This window comes from Artemia franciscana, chromosome 6 (genome assembly GCF_032884065.1).
Source record: "Artemia franciscana chromosome 6, ASM3288406v1, whole genome shotgun sequence".
NCBI lineage: Eukaryota > Metazoa > Arthropoda > Branchiopoda > Anostraca > Artemiidae > Artemia > Artemia franciscana.
In genome coordinates this window covers 17,940,150-17,961,023 of record NC_088868.1, presented here as the reverse complement: position 1 = coordinate 17,961,023, position 20,874 = coordinate 17,940,150, and the positions used below count along the sequence as shown (strand labels likewise).

The following is a 20,874-nucleotide window of genomic DNA, read 5'->3' as shown; positions in this document are numbered from 1 at the left end:
ATTAAAAAAAAAATATTAATATCAAGCAGCTAAGACCTTCAGTCTTAAAATATACGCCTATTCATATTTGCAAATACACAGCGGTGGGTAGGATTGAGTTAAACAGTGATTCGAGTTTCACGAGGGTTGAGTTTAATGTTAGTAGAGTTAAACAGAGGTGATATCAATGGGATTGAGTAAAACGGCGTTGGAGTGGAAATTCGTTGTTTTTGAGAAAAAGACAGCAAATTGTGTGTGTGTGTGTGTGTATTTTTCTTTGGATTTGTGCGTTGTGTTTCCCCTCTGTGTGTTTTTGTCTCTCTCCTCGTGCCTGTATGTCTAACTGTGTGTTTTAGTGTGTATGTTTCTCCCCTCTTTGTGTCTTCGTCTCTCCCTCTCTCTGTACTTGTTTGTGTGTCTGACTGTGTGCGTGCATGTGTGTCTGACTTTCTGTGGTATATATATATGTGTGTGTGTGTGTGTGTGTGTGTGTGTGTGTGTGTGTGTGTGTGTGTGTGTGTGTGTGTGTGTGTGTGTGTGTGTGTGTGTGTGTGTGTGTGTGTGTGTGTGTGTGTGTGTGTGTGTGTGTGTGTGTGTGTGTGTGTGTGTGTGTGTGTGTGTGTGTCCGTGTGTGTGTATGTGTGTTTGTGTGTGTGTTTTGTGTGTTTGGTGTTTGTATGTGTGTGCGTGTCTGTGCCTTTGTATCTGACTTCATGTTTGTGTGTGTGTGGCTGTTTTTCCCCTCTATGCGCATTTTTCTCTCTCTCCATGCCTGTTTGTCTGAGTGAGTTTGTGCCTGACCAGAGGTTGCAAGAAGGTCATTAATAGCTGACTCTGTGGTGGCAATTGACATGGAGGGTTGGTTTGCGAAAACCAACCCTCTCGAAAACCATCTTATAGAGTATGGAGACACCTGTATTGTCACCACCAGCAGAATTTCAGGATTATCACATTAGTGAACTGCCCCTCGGTAACAACAATAAACTAGAATAGTACGAGAAACTATTGAAAGAGTATTTTGGAGAGGTGAGGGGATACAAAATATTTCATAATGATTACCTTAATGACTTGCCCTCTGACATCAACGACGACGGTCGAGATTTGACTGATAAATTCTTGAAAGAACTTTGGAGATGCGGATGTGACTCCCTCCACTATATCAATAAATATTCCCCCAGCTTAACCAAGTACCTTTGAAGAACAGGGTATACCAGGTGATGATTATGCTTGGCTTGCCCAGCCGAGTCCCAATACTAATAAACTATTGGAAAATGTATATGAAGATGTGAATGCAACTCCCCAATATTTCAACAGAGTATTTGGAGGATAGTTCTACTCAGACAAGTGCCTTTGAACAGGTTCGGGTCGTCATTTTCGCTCAACCAGATGTCTTTGAACATCAGGGTGTACAAGAGGATACTTTTTGGTTGGACTGACCAGCACAGTTGAAATACTCGTAAAATATTTTGGGATCGCCCTAGAGAGGTGATTGTAAGTCTCTCCAATTTTTCAATGAACAAAACCCCAGCTCAGCTAAGCACCTTTGAAGAGCAAAGTGTACCAGAGAATAATTTTGGTAGGGCTGAATACCCTAGTCTAGATGTTCTTGAAGATAGGCTGAATGAACTGGGTGATTTCACTCCGCGCCCCAACCCACTTATAAATATTGACCTTGAAGAAGGACAGATTAGTATTGGTTTGGTTAAGAAAACATCTTCAACGCCCACTGTATCACCAAACTCTTATTTGTCAAACTCTGTCTTACACAATATATATATATATATATATATATATATATATATATATATATATATATATATATATATATATATATATATATATATATATATATATATATGTGTGTGTGTGTTTATACGGCTACATTTGAGGATCCGTTTAATACATTGATAGCGAACATTATCAAAGATCCAATTGATATAGGAAACTCCTATGACTTTCGATTTTCAACCGTCATTTTCTCGATTTTCAACCGTCACTTATCTTCGTCATTTTTAACAGTCAACAGTGCCAATCCTCAGGGCACTGGAGGGGTTATGACAACCCTAGAGGCATTGTTATATGTTCTTTGTACTACGTTGAACAAAATCGCTATCTCACAATTTCAATCAGGTTTTTTTGGTAAAAAACAGATAGTAGAGGGTCTAGTTGACCTTCATCACTTTTGACTCTTAAAAGGGATCTAGAATTTCTATTTTGGAACCAAATGAACCTGCTCTAAAATATATAAAACCCTCCTATCTATAGAAACCTTAAAGGCCCCCGGGCAGAATTTACAACTCTTGCCCCCAGGCTTTGGGGATTTGTTTCAACCCCCAAAACGTTGTCATATGATGCTTGGGCAATTCCACCGACTTTTATAAGGGTTTCTTTCTATAAAAACATTATATGCCCCAAGGGCACAACTTACAACCCTTTCCCTGATAGCTGTGGGGGGGGAGTGTAATCCTCAAAAACATAATTTCCAGACTTTTTAACTAGGTTGAACAAAATGGCTTTCTCAAATTGTAATCGGATGTGTTTGGGGAATGGTTGCCCTTCAATTACTTTCGACTATTAAAAAGGGCACCAGCCATTCCAATTTCCAATCGAATCTGAACTTTTTGAAGTTTCTAAGACAGCTCCTTCGATTCGAAATACCCTGGTCTTAAAAAAATTAAAAAAATAAGAAATAAGTAATACTTTGTACCAACATTGTTCTTTACATAGGCAGCTCTATTGAGCTGCCTATGCAAAATGAGTTTATTTTGCTGATGAGCGCTATTGATTTTTAAATATTTCTTTTTTACGATCAAAAATGTGACTTGTATTACCAGATAATCCTTTTTATCAGCCAAGCAAGAAATTATTAGAAAACTTACGAGCTTATTTTAACTTCTTAACTAAGATGTAGATTAGAACATGTTTATTTAAAGACGAATTGAAATCTTAAGAAAAACAGCGCATATACCCAGTGGCAAACTTCAAAAACTTTAAATGGCACGTGTGCAGTTATGGGGTGTAAAAATATTAATACGATCCCGTAAACTGTAGTCTTATACAATTTGCACGCTGTTGTTCTTCTTCTAGTTTTCCCCGCAATCATTTCCACATATACATACACAATTGATACGCATGAATGCTGATTAGATGTGGGGATGGGAATGCAATTATTTGGCAAGTTTTAAGACATGCTCGGTATTCCCAACCCTGATTTGTGGTCACCAGAATAATTTGGTAGCGATGGAAAGACAGGAAAAAGCACCCAAATGACGTTTTGTTTCCTCTATTTTCATTTTATAAGGTTTCCCTCTGAAACGCGCGATGTTGTGAAAAGCGTGTATCTGTAACTCGCATCAAAAGAATAATCTACTAACATATTTGGATTCATTGGTCTCAGATCTATCCATTCACGAAGTCGAAATTGAGATATTATCTAGATTTTATTAGAGAGGAGGATTTAAGTTACATAAAAAAAATCAGAAAATTATGCTTTTTCCAAAGATTTTTTCCCAATTTCTTATATGTTTTTAACCTAAAAAGCCTTGTAAACAAAATTTCAAAATTCTGTTTCAGTAAGTGAATAGATCTTCATTTCAGCTATAAAAAGCCAGCAAAATTTTTAACTTTAGTTGGTACGTTAAAACTGCTGAAGAGAAGAAAAGCTGCATGCCACAACTTTGACAAGTAAACAAAACGTTAGGGAGTACTAAGTATTCTGATTCCGTAACCTTACATATGTAACCCATTTTTGAACACAAAAATAAAGTTTTGAGACCTTTTGCGAGAATAGCTTTTTTCACCAGCTTGACTAAGACAAAAACTAAAAATTAATGAATTGCTTCAAATAATATATAATACAAAAATAATTACGAATAGTCGAGACAACACTTTTCTAAAAGTTGCTAAGGAATATATATATATATATATATATATATATATATATATATATATATATATATATATATATATATATATATATATATATATATATATATATATATATATATAAAGTTTATTAAAATGTGAAAACTAAAATAAAAATGTTTTTAAAAAACTTTTCGAAAACAGCCCTAGCTTCCCTACTTCAAAGAAGTTCAACCAGTCCTAGTCGAAATGCTGGTTGAACTTCGTTGAAGTAAGGATGCTAGGGCTGTTTATAAAGAGTTTTCCAAAAACATTAGTTTTAACTTCCCCATTTTAATGTAAGCTTATATATATATATATATATATATATATATATATATATATATATATATATATATATATATATATATATATATATATATATTTTCTTCTGGTGTTGTACTGAAGACGGCCCTTGGGCATAGGGCTGAAATATCCATTGAATTCAATTCTACTCTCTTGGAAAATTTTCTGTATTGTGTTTGTTTGATATGGAAACACAGTGGAGTCTTCGTCGCTATTTAAGTCTAGCCTATGTGGTCTCAAATAACTTTTACAACACTTTTCTGGTAGTTCAAACACGCAATCTCACCTATTTTATAAGTAGCTCCATCAAGTTGAAAAGTTGCACTTTTACACTTCTTAAACATCTTTCTTTGTGCCATTTATGAAAAAAGTATCTCAAGTAATAACCACCATTTCATACAAAAATTGGCGGCTTGGCAATTCCTTACATTAGAAACATACCAATCCAAAATTTAACGAAACTTTTTGTTTACAAACTAGTCTCAACGATGTGGCTCATAAATCACTTGTTTTCACAGGGCCTCCCAGACCTGGAATGATTGTTCTATGCATTCACGAGTCAAACATTCATCTCTTACTCCAGCATCCGTAGACATGCGTTTGAAGTTAATTAGCCTGTAAATTGTTGATAACGGATACAGTGTTTCCATACCTACCGACTTATCGCGAAATACCGCGACTTTTTGAAAATTTGATGATAAAATCCCGATTTATCGATATATCCATAAAAGTCGATACACTGAATAATACCGATTCCGAGCAAATTTTGGTTAATGAGCTCCAGAAAACTTCACACCATATTTTTAGATTTGCCAAAAAAAAATTAAGCTTTGACCTATTAGCACTCAATTTCAGACGATGAACCATAATAAACTTGAAAAAAAGTTTTTCAAATGAAAGTAAATAGTGACTTTATTACCAAAAGAAATTGTTTTAATTCTGAGGGGAATCACCACATTGCTAGCCCCTCCTCTCTACTCTTTGCACTAAGGTTTTACTATTGCTAAACTGGAGGTTTTTTTAAGTGCAACAAATAGGCTATAACTATTTGGTAATCTAATACAACCTCGTTTAAATGTTGCTTGTTTTTAGATTTTGACACATTTAACCAAACATTTTATTGAATACTAGCTGTTGGGGTGGCGCTTCGCGCCATCCCAACACCTAGTTGGTGGGGGCGCTTCGCGCCCCCCCAAGCCCCCACGCGCGCGTAAGTCGTTACGCGCCATATTAGTTACGCGCCATTGTAGTTGTGTCCCTATGTCCCACCTGTGAATATAGATATATATATATATATATATATATATATATATATATATATATATATATATATATATATATATATATATATATATATATATATATATATATATATATATATATATATATATATATATATATATATATATATATATATATATATATATATATATATATATATATTTTTAACTACGTAAAACTTGCGAATATACAACATTCTTTGCTGTCCCATTGTCTGTGCATATAAATAGAATGTCAGGTTTAACAACTCTTGAACATGCAACATATAATGGTCCATGGGAAAACAATCCGTATTCAGATCTATACCTCATGATTCTAATGATTGCCCTTGAGCTTTATTGATGGTGATTGCTAATCGACGATTCCCTGTGTCGCCATCGTCATTTATATATCCCCCTGAGCCCCCCGGCGTCCCTGTTGTAGTTAGTGTCCCTGTGTCCCAGTCGTCATGTCTCGGTGTCCCGGTCGTCATTTGTGTCTCGGTCTGTATATACATTCGTTTTTGAATTGGTCTTTTTTTAGGTTTTAGTTTTTTACCTTTTTTTAGTTTTTTTTCTTTTTTTTAGTTTTGTTTTTCTCCTTTATTTTTCATTTTTTTCCTTTTTCATTTTATTTTCTTTTTTAGTTTTTTTTAGCTTTTTAGCTTTTTTAGTTTTTTATTAGTTTTTAGTTTTTTTTTCTTTTTAGTTTTTTTGTAGTTTTTACCTTTTTTTAGTTTTTAATTTTTTTTACTTATGTCCTGGTCGTCATTTATACTCCCTGTGTCCCGGTCGTCATTTGTGTCCCGGTGCTTTGTTGATGGTGATTGCTAATCGAACATTCCTTGTATCCCGGTCGTAATTTATATTCCCTATGTGCCGGTGTCCCGGTCGTCATTAGTGTCCCGATGTCCCGGTCTGTAATTTCGTCAGTCGAAAACATGACGTCTGTCGACACAGAAACATGACGTCACCTGACAGATCCACAGACAGACAACTTATTTTTATATATATAGATTATTTCGCCACTTGTCAATGAATAAAGTTTAATTTTCGAAGTTATGTTTTCTTTAATCAAGTTTCTCGCCATGGACTGTTTTTACTGAACAGGGACACTTGAGCAATTTTATAAATTTTGCTTTATCATTATAAAAATATGTAAAGAGTGAACTATAGCCCATAATAACCGAAAGTTTAAAACTGCATATTGAAAACAAATACCTAGCTATTTTCAAAGACCACAGTGTCTTTCCATGACGTACAAATAACAATTCAATTGGGATAAGTCCTTTAATTAGACAGTGAAAATAATTATTAAAAAATCTGGATATCTTGGTCACGTACACAGTGACCGTCATCCCTAATTATGTGACCGAGATATCTATAGTTTTATCATTGTATTTACTGCCTAATAAGACGACTTATCCCTATTTAAATGATAGTTGTATGTAACAAATATCTAGTGAAAAAAGTTATAAATGAATGCGATTCAGAATATATAACTATTATTTTGGTTAATATTAATAGCTTGAAGTTAATTTCAAAAACAAATTTACGGTAATTTCCCGAAGAGCTTGAAACTGTCAAAAATGGGGGCGGATACAAACGAAAGTTGCACCAAGAAATGATGAAAACCTTATTCAGGTGAAACACAGTCACACTTCTTGATAGGCAATGCCACCTTATCATAGCCAAAAACTTTTGAAAGAGGTAATTATATTCGAAATCAAAAGTTCCAAGGCCCTTTTTAAAAGTCAAAGGTGATTGGAGGTCAAGGAGCACTCTTCCCTAGCCCTTTAATTTCCTAAAGACATTCAATCAAAATTTTGAGACGTTTATTTTGTTTAGCATAGTTGAACGGTTAAGCAACTATGTCTTTAGGGCTATTGGGGTATGTCAACCTCCCAGAGTTGTGCAATTTGCCCATTATGCTTCAAAACAAAGTGTTGCTTTAAAACTAAACAAAAGGCACTCGTGTATGCTGGCTGCCAATAAAACATCTTAGCAATATCAAACAGTTCGTGGTAACGAACTGTAGCAAGGAGCGACCCGGCTCAATAGTAACCAAAACTCTAAAAAATGGAATTTTGATACCAATAGCTACATAAAAAAAATCGCATTTTAATGCTAATTTCAAATATATAACTTTCATCAAGATTAGTCTGACCTATCAAAAGTTACGAGCCTGAGAAAATTTGCCTCGTTTTAGAAAATAGGGGAAAACACCCCCTAAAAGTCATACAATCTTAACGAAAATCATACCACCATCAGATTCAGCGTATCAGAGAACCTTATTGTAGAAGTTTCAAGCTCCTATCTACAAAAATGTGGAATTTCGCATTTTTTGCCAGGAGACAGATGACGGGGCGTGTTTATTTGATTGTTTGTTTTTTTTTTTCCCCAAGGACAAATCACGGATGCGTATTTATTTGTTTTTTGTTGTTTTTTTCCCAGGGGTGATCGTATCGACCCAGTCGTCCTATAATATCGGAGGAGGGCTCATTCTAACGGAAATTAAAAGTTCCAGTGCCTTTTGGTCAAGTGACCAAAAAAATTGGAGGGCACCTAGGTCCCCTCCCACGCTCATCTAGTTTGCAAGAAACTAGGACTGATAAATTTGCGAAGTAAATATAGAAACATGTAAATTTATAAATATATAGGTATAGTAATAAATTTAAGTGAAAACTGGTAAATTTCCAACAGATAATTCTACAAATCCCTCAGAATTAGGTAGATTTATAGCCAACTATTTTGTAAATAGAATAAATATCCTGCAAATTAATCTTATAGTAGAAAATAAACTAAACTTTGCTTTTCCAATAGCCTGTCGTTTAGTTGCCTATAAAAAAGAAAGAGGAAGATGGCAAAGAAACAAAGAATAACAAAAAGGGAGTTGTCATAGCAACTCGCTTTTAAAGAAGGTCTTTACAGATCACCTTTAGTTATCCAACAAAATGAATAATTAAATCTAATTTCTGTGTAGTTGATTATTTTATATGTTACGCTTTCAGAGCAAGATAGAAATTCATAAATTTCAAACGTCCAAGTAAAGGAGGTACATTTGTCTCAACGGGCTACCATTGGTATTTATTATCTCACGATCAAGAAAACTATCCAATTAATTCCAATCCAATTATCGAAAGATTCTAATGATCGTTTGATTCTTTTGCCAAATGATAAAGTTAATAGAGCGAGTAGGTTGTAATAGAGTTAAAAATTGGAGATGATAAGACCTTAAGTGACCAGTGAAAAGCAAAAATTTAATAAAGAAATGAAAATTTTTATTATATCATTTAATAAATACACAGACTTGTTTACACATAACAGCCCACTGGACGGGTTAGATGGGCTGATTCTTTAAAATCTTAAATAACATCATACAATTTTAATTTTTTATATTTCCTCCCTCTCCTCCTTCAAAGACCAGGCTAGTTTGAATCTATTTTGACACAATTGGGTTGAGAAGTAGAAATAAAATATCAAACAGGAATAATCATAGGAGAAACAAATGTTTTTTAAGCAACGATAATGACCTCTCAATGATATTAAATAAAAAAAACAAGTCTTTTCAACTGAAAGTAAGAAGCAGCGTTAAAACTCAGAATGAACAGAAATTAGTACGTGTTTGATGGGGAGCTGCTCCTCCTCAACACCTACCTCTTTACGCAAAAGCTTTTTAGTACTTTTAAACATTGCTTCTTATTGTTAAAATTAAACAAACCTTGTGTTTCAGGAGTCGTTCCTAAAGAATAGGACATAGAATAAATGCTTTAGCGTAAGGAGCGAGATGTTGAGGAGAAGTAACCCCCCTCATATACGGAATAATTTCTGCTCATTTTGTTTTAATGTTGCTCCTTACTTTCAGCTGAAAAAACTTTTTTTATGTAATCCCTGATTATTTTTTTAAATAACATCAGGAAATCTGGCTCCATCTCCACCAAAAAATCCCTCATTCACACGGATATATTATCTAGACAAATCAATCCTGGTAAAAATTTACCCCAGACTCTGGCCCTTATCATCTCCACGGGGAAAATTGAGTCGACAAAGAGAAAGCAAGACATAAGAACTTCGATTAGGAATTCTCACAAATTCCCCCAGTGGAAAATTTTCCCTGAAAAACTCACCTCTTGGAAAATTCCCTTTCAAAGGAAAATTTTCCCTCTGAAAAATCACCCAAGCAGAAAATTCGAACCACTTCCAAATAAAAATGTATGCATACATCCCAATAACAAATACTATATGTAAGCAATTGGGAACTTATATAACTTCAATACCTTTTCCCAGAGGCTTTGGGGGGGGGGTCATGATATATCCAAAGGCATAGTTGGTCGGTGTTTCAACTGTGTTGAACAAAATGGCTTCCTCAAAATTTTGATCTGACGGTATTGAGAAAAAAGGCGCTGTTGGGGGCCTACTTGCCCTCCAATCTTATCGGTCGCCTAAAACAGGCACTAGCACTTTTAATTTCCATTCAAATGATCCTCTCCAAATATTTTAGGACCGCTGAGTCGATATGGTTACGCCTGGGAAAAGCAAACAAGAAAAACAAAAATGAAGTAAACACGCATCCGTGATGGCAAAAAAAAAAAAGATTCCAAATTTTTAGAGATAGGAGCTTGACACCTCTACCATAGAGTTCTGTAATACGCTGAATCTGATAGCGTCATTTTCATTAACTTGATTAATTATAATTTCCAATAGAATTAGCTTCTTTAAAAGTTTCAATGATATAACTAGCTATTATAACCCTATTTGACAACCTGCAGACATACGGTATGTTACGATTCAGTTCACCTTCTCCCTTAAAGTTTCCCTGAAAATTTCACCTTCCTATCCTTAGGCATAGTCGTGATAGCCGTCACAGTATGAGTACTAGCATTAGTAGTACTAGTGGTAGCATAAAGAGCAATAGGACTAGTGCAAGTAGCAGCAGTAGCATTAACATATTGCCTTTTGGTTATTTGAGCAACTCTCTTATCAAGTCATAGAAGTTTCAACTTAATACAATTAACCATTGCTATGACATTGCCGATAAATCATTTTAATAGCCCGTAAATTCATATACTTCCTGAAGTTTCGATTATAACTCTTTTAGCCTTGCAAGTAGTTGCAATAGAAGTTTTAGTTGGAGTAATAGCAATAGCATTAGTAAAACTAGTAAATGTAACAGTGATAGTAGTATTAGTAGCAGCGTCTACATATTGTGTTTTGGGTAATTGAACTTCCCCTTTAAGTATTCTCTGAAAGGTCCAACATAATACCCAAATCAACGCCCTTTAGACAATCTGAACGGACATAGTGTCTTTTGATTTAGTTCAAATTTGCCCTAAGCATTCTCTCAAAATTTCAACTTCATAGACTTAGTCTTAATATTACTAATGCCACAATATGTAGTAGGAGAAGTAGTAGCAGCAGTAGTATTGCATTAGTAGTAGCATTAACAGTAGTAGGAACAGTATTAAGAACAGTAGTAGTGTACATTTAGCCTTTTGGTCAGTTGAACATCCCTGAACATCCCCTCATGATTCTCTGAAAGTTCCAACTTAACACCCAAATCAATTCTGTAAATATGCCCTTTTGACAATTCGCCTGCACATGGTGCGTTTTGATATAGTTCAAATCCTTCCTTAATATTCTGTTAAATTTTCACCTTCATACGCGTTGCCTTAATTGTACAGTAGTGATAGTAGTAGGAATTGTAGTAGCAATATTAGTATTGGGTTAGTATTAGTAGTAACAATAGCGGCAGCAGTATTAATAGCAGTAGTAGCAGGTACATAATGCCTTTCGGTCAGTTGAACATCCCACTCATGATGCCTCAGACGTTTCCTCTTAATACGGTAAGCCGTTCCCAAAACATTGCTGATACACCCATAACAACAATTTGCATGCGCACAGTATGTTTTGATTTAGTTCAATTTTACCCTCAACGTATCATGAGATGTTTATTTCAATATCTTCAGCGTTGGTATTACTAGCTACAGAAGAGAGAAGAGATGGTTTTAGCGACAATAGTGGTGGTAGTAGAAGTAGTTGTAGTAGCAATAGCAGTAGTAGTGTGCAAACATTGTCTTTCCGTTTAATTGATCATCTAGCTCATCATTTCGTAAAATTTCAAAATTATTATACTTAGTCATTTCTGAGTTCCGCTCTTTTGAAAACCCGTATGCACACAAAGTTTATTGATTTAGTTCAACACTCTCCTCAACCCTCTGAAAGGCTCGCCTGGATGCCCTTCGTCTGTTTGGTCAAGCATGCCCACCTTTCTAAATAACATATACCATATGCAAGCAATGAACGAGTCGCCTAGTGGCCTTTGCCCTGACGGCTGTAGGGAGCTGGATACTGTAGGCATAATTACTGGAACCTTTTAACTTTAATGTTGAACGAAATAGCTGTATCGAGATGTTAACTAGATAGTTTGGGATATGAGGAACGTGAGGGGGGCTGGTTACCCTCCAATGACTTTTGACTTTTAAAAAGGAGACTAGAACTTCAAAACCAGCCCTTCCAAAAAAACTTACATATCCCCGGGGCATTACTCACAGCCCTTGCCCCTAGACTCTTGGAGTTTGCTTCAACCCAAAGGCCTTGTTATATGATTTTTGCCTATTTTGAACAAATTCCAATCTCAAGATTTTTATTAGATGCATTTGAGAAAATAGAATGTTGGGGGGGGGGGTATTTGCCTTCCGTCCGTTTTTGATTCTTAAAAAGGACACTAGGACTTATGATTTCCAATCAAATGAACGTCCTACTGAAGTTTTTACTACAATCCCTTCCATAAAAATTCTAATGTGAATAATTAGCAACTAGTATAATTTATAGTCTTTTCCCACGAGACTGAGGGGGACGGGGTTGCCAACCCCAAAGACATAATTACTGAAGCTTTTAACTATGTTGAACTAAACTGACTACTTCCAAATTTTTATTGGATTGTTTGAAGAAACGATGGGCGTGGGGGGGGTGGTAGGCTACCCTCTAATTGCTTTTGACTCTTAGAAAGAGAACTAGACCTTCCGATTTCCAATCGATGATCCCATTCCGATGTTTCTAAGACAACTCCTTCTATGTGTCCTGGTCTGAAACAAATAAATAAATATACATTGTGGCAAATCACATCCTTCTTTACTTAGGTAGCGGTATCGCACTGCCTTTGATACGAGGTGATATGCAGTGAGTTAGCAAGTCGTGGGTTTGAGGAGTAGGCTGAACCAATCCCTCCCCCCAATTTGTGAATGCCACATAATCTGTTTTTAAGCATATCAAACAGTCCGTGGTACGAACTGTAAGTAATGAGTGACTTGGCTGAATAGTAACCAAAACTCTAAAAAAGGTAATTTCGACATCAATAGATTTATCAAGAGAATTGGCCTTTTATGCTGATTTCAAATCCATAATTTTTTTATATATAGCCTAGCCCATCAAAAGTCATGAGCCTGAGAAAATATTCCTGATTTTCTAAAATAGGAGAATATGCCCTTTAAGAGTCAAGTGATACTGATGAAAATCACACCATCAGATTCAGCGCATCAGAGAGTCCTATCGTAAAGGTTTCAAGCTCCTGTCTGCAAAAATGTGGAATTTTGTATTATTTTTTGCCAGAAGAAAGATCAGGGATGCGTATTTATTTATTTTTTTTTTTTTTTTTCCCAGGAGTGACCATATGGACCTAGTTGTCATAGAATATTGAAAGAAGGCTCGATTCGAACGGAAATTAAAAGTTCTAGTGTCCTTTTTAAGTGACCAAAAAATCGCAGAGCAGCCAGGCCCCCTCCCCCGTCCCCTTTTTTCCCAGTATCGTTTGATCAAAATTTGGATATAAGCATTTAGTTCCATCTTATTTGGAAGGCTCAATAGCTATGCCCTTGGGTATAACATGATCCCCTCACAGCCCCAGGGGAAAGGTCTATAAGCTATGAAATTTGCCCATTGTTCACGCATAGTATCTGTTAGTGGGATGTATGCATACATTTTCGGGTGGGGAATTTGTCAGAATTCTTTTACAAAATTCTTTTTATACATCTTGCATTCTCTTTTATGTCTCACTCTTAGGCGCGGAGTGGTTAAGAGTAATTGTCCATGGTAGATTTTTCACCAGGAAATGTCCAGAGGACATTTCCAAAGGGGAAGGGGTTACTTTGTGAAGGTGGAGCCAGATTTCCAGGCATTATTTAATAAAAAGCAATCAGAAATTAAATAAAAAACAAGTTTTTTCAACTGAAAGTAAGGAGCAACATAAAAACTTAAAATTAAGAGAAATTATTACATATATGAAGGGGTCTACCCCCTTGTCAACACCTCGCTATTTACGTTAAAATTTGAATTGTGTCCCAATTCCTTAAGAATGACTCCTAAAACCCAAGGGTCGTTTAAATACAACAATAAGATGCTTTTATAAAAACAAAACTTTACTGTAAAGAGCTAAGTCGTAAAGAGGGGGTAGCCCCTTCATATACGTAATAATTTCTGTTTGTTTTAAGTTTTAATGCTGCTCCTTACTTTCACTTGAAAAAAATTTGTTTTTGTTTTTTTATTTAATACTTTCTAAGGACGTAACTCCACAGGGTTCAGACCAATAAGAGCCGGAGGAGACTCAGGATATGAAAAGATGAGAAAAGAGAAGAGAAAATTTTTCCAATAATTCTTCAATTTTTCCAAGAAGATCGTTTGATCAGTATTATAGAGCCCCTCTCTATATGTGGCAATAGAAATTTAAAAACCTTTAACTTAGCTTGACATACCTTTTGGTAAGGTGTTACTTTGCAAGAGAGATGCAGAAGACTTTCCTTTAAGGGGACAGGCAGACAAAAAACACACAACTATACTTTAGGCGACCATTGTTCAAATTTTCATGGTGATCTTCTGAGTCAACTTATGCCCTCCTCTTTCTTCCCCTTTGTGGCTACTGCAATAGAACTTTGAAAACCACGATAGTTTGAGCACTCCTCTTACAAAATTGAAATTTAGATATAGCCTATTCCCGATAAGAAATAACAACATACCTTTCGGCAACGCTATTATCTTGTCTCTTTCTTTACCATCTGGAAACCTATTGTAGTTTTTCATCAATATTTCTCTGACTTTTGATAACTTTTCATCCATGCTTGTTCCTGAGTCAGGCAGCGGTTCAGTGCATTCAGCTCTTTCATTTGCATCTTCATTAGTCATGATCAGGTCTTGAAGCTTCATATCCCCAGCCAAGGAACCGTCAAGGGAGTTATTTACATCCAATGGAAGCACCTCGGATACTACTGAATAAGTGTCTTGCCTAAAAGTAAGATAGACATTATGTAGCCGATTATATAATATTGCACGTAATAAAAAAAAGGTTTCGATCAATGATCCGAGAGAGACATTTTATTATATGCCTCTAGATCTTGCAATCAGGGTTGTCACTTTTCGAAATTTTTGGAAAGTTGAAGAACCAATGGATTTCACTGACTGGCGACCATTATTACCAACTAATTTGTGTGATTTTGCTGTTCAAATTACCTTACTTTTTGTACCAACAGAAACCGATGGCCTTCCATTAGTTTCCACTATTTATTTTGATTAATCTAAAAAAAAAAATTCCACGCAACAAGCTTTTCAAAGAAAAGTAAAGAGCTTCATTAAGCCAAAATGAGAAGAAATTAAGTAAAATGATCTTCTAGGCGTATTAAATAAAAAAATAGAGTTTATTTGGTTGAAAGTAAGAAGCTATATTGAACCGCAAAAACGAACAGAAATTATTCTGTATTTGAAGGGGCCCCCCCCCCTAAACACCTTGTTTTTACGCTAAAGCCCTTAGCACTTCTAAAAACTTTCTGTTTTAGTTAGACGGCCTTTGTGTTTCAGGAGCCTATCTTAAAAATTGGGACAGACAGTCAAACTTTAGTATAAAGAGCAAGGTATTTAGGAGGTGGGCTATCCCTTTGTATGCGGAATATTTTTGTTCGTTTTGAATTTTAGTATAAATCCTTACTTTCAGTTAAAAAAAAACCTGTTTTTTCGGAACGATTTTCAAATAATGTCAGTAATTTGGCTCAACCTCCGTGTAAAATGTACTCCTTTTACGGGAAACTACTCTGTGGAAATTTCCTTCAGCTTAAAATACACCCCTCCCCCTTAAAAGGCTTTCCGGATAATACCATCCTCGCTGAATATCCCCTCCCTCGTAAAACTTCTCACGGACGATTTAGTCTGAAAAATTCTGCTTAGCATACTTTCATTGGAAAAAGACTTTTATTTCTGATCGTTTGCCCGATCTTTCAGGGAATCCCCTCTTCCGTAGACGTATTTTCCGAAAATGCAAACCCACAGGAAATAGCCCCTGCATGATTCCCCTGAAACATATCCAAATGCAAAATTGAGTAGGCAAAGAGGAAGCAAGACATATAAAAAGAATTTAGCATAGGAGTTCTATCAAATCGTCCTAGTGAAAGTTTCCCCTGGAGTATTCACCTCCAGGAAATTTCCTTCCCAAGGAGAATTATCCAAGCAGAAAATTCCCCGCGAAAAATTCAACTCCCGTCCAAAAAAATGTCTGTATGCTTCCCAATTACAAATACTATATGTGAACAAAGTAAAAATTTTATGACTTACATACCCTTCCCCAGGGGCTGTGGTTGGTCATATTATCCCTAAGGACATAGTTACTGAGCTTTGCAACTATGCTGAACAAAATGGCTATCTCAAAATTTTTGATTGAACAACATTGAGGAAAAAAGGGAGGTGAGAGGGAGCTAGTTGCCGTGCCATTTTATTGGTTACTAAAAAAGGCACTAGAATCTTTAATTTCCCTTCGAATGAGCCCTTTCCCGACATTCTAGGACTATTGTTTCGATGCAATCGCCCATGGGAAGACATTCCCCCAAAAATATCTTCTGGTGATCTTTCTTCTGACAAAAAATAGAGAATTTCACATTTTCGCAAATGCGATTTTGAAACTTCTATAATGGGGTTCTCGGATACACCGAATCTGATTGCGTGGTTTTTAATGTCCCATGACTTTTAGGGGATGTTTCCCCTTTTTTCAAATATCAGGCAAATTTTTGTCAGATTTGTAGTTTTCGAGGTGCAATAAACTTAGTGAATTGTATGTATTGGGAATCAGCATAATAAGCCAAATCCTTTGATATATCTATTGCTATCAAAATTCTGTATTTTAGATTTCCAGTTACCATTGAGCCGTGTCACTCTTTACTTACTGTTCTTTACCACAAAATGTTAGAAACTAACACAAATCACCATCAACAAATAAATGATATACAATTTGCACTTTACTGAAAAACAAATGACCGAAGATTGCCTGTTTAATATACATCTACTAATTTTTATCCCTTAAAATTTTAATAGTTTTGTAATTCTTAAATTAAAAAAGTTAAAACATTGAAATGTATTTCATTTTAAGTTAAGTACAAAATATGTTCTTGAGGAGGCAAAGGGTTGTCAGCCCTACTCATGTTAATTTTTGCTCCTTTTGAGTTTGACTAGGTTATTTGTTGTAATTTGTGTTCATTTTTAGTTTCATTTATTTATTGACGGTGATTTGTTGTAGTTTTTGAATTGGAAGATTATTTAACTTTATTTCTGCTAATTTTTGGCTTAATGGAGCTCTTTAATTTTCTTTGAAAAACTTGTTTTGAGTTTTTTATTAGCATAGTCTTTTTCATGGAATAAAAATAATACTTTATATTTTTTCGTTTTTCTCCATAACAATCTATAGTTTGGCTCGCTATTTGCATCTTAAAGAAATTTCTTCAACAATTTTTATCCTGACACAAATAGCATTATGTAATTAATTTCTACCTCCTCAAGTTGACCAGAAAAATAAAACTTTATATCGCTCCCAAAAGATTGCTCTTTGAGAAATTAGGTACAATTACGCTCTTTTAATTTATTTTAATTGTAAAAGTACAAATAGTAATAGTAATAACCCCGAAAGTTTCAACTAAATACTCCCGGTTGTTCTTGATATATTGCTGAGGTATCTTATTGGCAGCCATACACAAAATGCCTTTTGATTTAGTTTAAACTCAACATTTAGTGTTAGAGGATAATGGGCCAACTGCGTAATTGTGGGGGGTTGACATACATAATGCCCCTAGATGCATAGTTGCTTGACAGTTCTACTATGCTGAACAAAATAGCTGTCTCAAAATTTTGATTGGATTTGTTCGGAAAATAAATGAGCTTAGGAGGAGGACTGTTTGTCCTCCTTAGGAGGAGTTTGTGTTTGTCCAGTCCTTAGGAGGAGGACTGTTTGTTATCCTTAAGAAAAGCACTAGAAATTTTAATTTTGAATCGAATTAGCATCTTCAGAGATTTCATGGATATTTCTAGCCACTAAAGAGGGTACTGCTTATGATTTTCTTTATTAGCTCTTTTGAAAACCTGTGCCTCGACATTTTTTCGTTTAATTGACTCCCCCCCCCCAACATTCCCTAGGAATTTCATCCGAACACCCTCAAAAGAGAGAATAATGAGGACTTTTTTCCCAAGACAGTGAACCAACAAAACCTATTTGAATATTTCGGCCCTATATCTAAGGGCCGTCTTCAGCAAAGAAAAGATAAAAAACAATAAAACACTTACAATAAAAGTTCTCAGTTAAAAATCCATTTTTTACTTTAAAATAGCCTTTAAAATAGGTTTTAAAATAGGTTTTGTTGGTTCACTGTCTTGGGAAAAAAGTCCTCATTATTCTCTCTTTTGTTGTTGTATTATGGAAAGGCAGCGTGGTCTTCGTCATTATTAACACCCTAAGCGTCATTAATTATAGTAACTGTATATTGGTAGCATTAATAATGTGCACATAGTGTCTTTTGGCAAGTTAAAAATCAACCACAACTTACCCTTAAAGGTATTACTTAATAATTTCAGCACTTCTTGGGATTTTGCTTGGTCACCTTTTTAAAAATCCACATACTCTTAGTTTGTTTCGATTTAGTTCTACGTCCGCCTAAATTGTCCTTAAAAGCTTCACCTTAATATTCTTAGCTTGCGTAGTAGCAATAGTTGTGGTAGCATTAGTGGCAAAAAGCACATAGCACCTATAATTTTTTCGGGATTCCCTTCAGCACACACTGAAAGTTTCAACTTAATACCACAAACCATTCCTAAATCATTTTTCTGATACGGCCCCATGACAACCTGTGCAGACACAATGTGTTTCGATTTAGTTCCGTACAGTTTCAATATATCCCAAACTTTTATCTTAATACCCTTAGGTATAATAGAAACAGCACTAGTAGTAGCATTAGAATTAATAGTGGTACAGTTAGCTTTAGTGGCAGTAGTAGTAGGAGTATTAATACCAGAGGCAGTAGTAGTAGTAGTATGAGTAGAAGCAGTATCATTAGGACACAAATATTTTCTTCTTGATAGATCAACATTCTCCGCAGCAACCTTTTGGTGAGATGATATTCCCCTTTAAGTATTCTCTGAAATCTCTAACTTAACGCCAAAATCAATCCTTGAAATACGTTCTTTTGACAATATAAGTACTTGTGGTAGCAGAGAAAATGATGGTAATTGTAGTAATAGTGGTAGCACGCAAATATTGTCTTTTTGGTCATCTCTCTTATCGTTTCCTAAAAGTTCCAAATGAACATATTCAGTCATTTCGGAGGTATGCCCTTTTGCCAATCTGTATGCACATAACATGTTTTGGTCTTGTTCATCACTCCCCGCATTATTCTTTCAGAGGCTCACCTGAACGCCCTTTGTCTTTTTGAAAAGTAAATTTAAAATATGCATACCTTTCTCAATAGCTACACTATCTGTAAACAATAACGAATTACCTGACTTATAGCCCTTGCCCTAAGGACTGTAGGGAGGTTGACATCCCCAAATACGTAATTACTGGACCTTTCAACAATGCTGAAGAAAATATATCTCTTAAAAGTTTGATTGGATGTGCTTTTGGGATAATAGGGTTAGGAAGGGACTGGTTGCCCTCAAGTCTCTTTTGACTCTTAAAAAGGGCACTAGCATTATCAATTTTCAATCAAATGAGCCCCATCTGATCCGAAGTTCATACTCTTAAAGGGGAACTAGAACTATACATTTCTAATCAAATGAGACCTTTCTAAAGTTCACACGACTTCCCCTACTATAAAAACCTTATACCCCTAGGGCATAGTTTACAACCCTTGCCCCGAAATGCTAGGGATTGTGTTAACCCCAAAGGCTTTTTACGTGATCTTTGAACTACTCTTGAACAAATAGCTATCTCTAACTTTCTATTGGATATATTTAGGGAAAATACGACAAGGGGGGATAACTCCCTCCGATCGCTGTGACTCTCGAAAAGGGATTAGAACTTCTTATGTTCAATCTAATGGGCCCCCTCCAAAGTTTATTTACGACCACCTTTTCTTTTCTATTAAAACTTTATACATCCCAGTTATAACGTGCGACTCTAGCCATGAGGACTGTGGGGGGTTTTCATCCTCAAAGACGTGATTTCTGGACCTTTCAACTGCAATGAACAAAATAGAAAATTCAAAATTTTGATTTCATGTGTTTGGGGAAACGATTGGCGTGGGGGAAGATTGCCTGCTCTTCACTCACTTTCGACTATTAAAGACACTGGAAAAACAAATAAATTAAAGAAAGACGAGACCACCTTCCTACAGCCAGTTGGAAAATGACGCCATCTTTTTAAAACCAGCTCAAAAATAAAAATAGAACTAATTCCAATAAATTTAATTTTACGCATACAAAAAAAAGAAAAGGGAAAAGTTTAAAGAGTTTATAGGTTAACCATTATTTATAGACAGTAGCTAAAAACTTGATTTTCAAAATGTAACCACCAAAAGTTTGAAGATGCCATAAGAATGTGCCACTGAAGGAAGTGGATTGTGTACTCTTGAAGATGCCGCCTTAAGGCTAAAATGGGACCAAACGCTAGGCATGGCAAGGAAGCTTTAAGCTCCCAGAACACCATAGATAATGCTGCAAGTTGTCAAACACAAAATAGGAGACTGAAAAAAAACTATAAATTTTCTATTCAACCTCGTGAAAGTGAAAGAATAGGCTGTAAGCAATCTGGGACTTAAGAGGAATATAACATGTAGATTAATATTCAAGCTGCTCAACAGTTGCTGAACTTCTCATGAAAAGATGCTATACTCCGTAAGTTTGACTGGCTAGTAGACCTACAACGTAGTAAAGTCAATCTAAATTAATTTTAGGGGTTACTTCAATCAACATTAAACAGTCTTGGTTTTGGCATCATTCGAACTGGAAAAAAATTTCTACAACAAATAGAAAACAGGCCAAAATTGGTCGAGGTGGAATTGATGTTTTGTCGTCTTTTCTTCTAAATTAACAACTTGAAAAAATTAATCAACTCGCACTTTTAAAAAGTCGGTGATAGAAGAATCAGGTGCATAGATCGCGAATTTTGGACTCAAGTCTGTGTTTTGGCCATCCC

At 35.4% G+C, this 20,874-nt stretch overlaps 1 protein-coding gene across 5 annotated transcripts in view; it reads right to left on the bottom strand.

Annotated features, from left to right (window-relative positions):
* Positions 1 to 20,874, bottom strand: part of LOC136028132 (dual specificity calcium/calmodulin-dependent 3',5'-cyclic nucleotide phosphodiesterase 1-like) — a 318,548-nt gene that overhangs the window by 191,128 nt on the left and 106,546 nt on the right. For 4 of the 5 annotated variants that reach the window (XM_065705780.1, XM_065705781.1, XM_065705779.1 and 1 more), the window contains one exon: positions 14,456 to 14,721. In XM_065705780.1, coding sequence (XP_065561852.1) covers positions 14,456 to 14,721 — 266 coding nt within the window. Of the gene's footprint in view, positions 1 to 4,474; positions 4,737 to 14,455; positions 14,722 to 20,874 lie in introns of those variants that run through there. The other variant, XM_065705784.1, reaches the window with a different exon arrangement.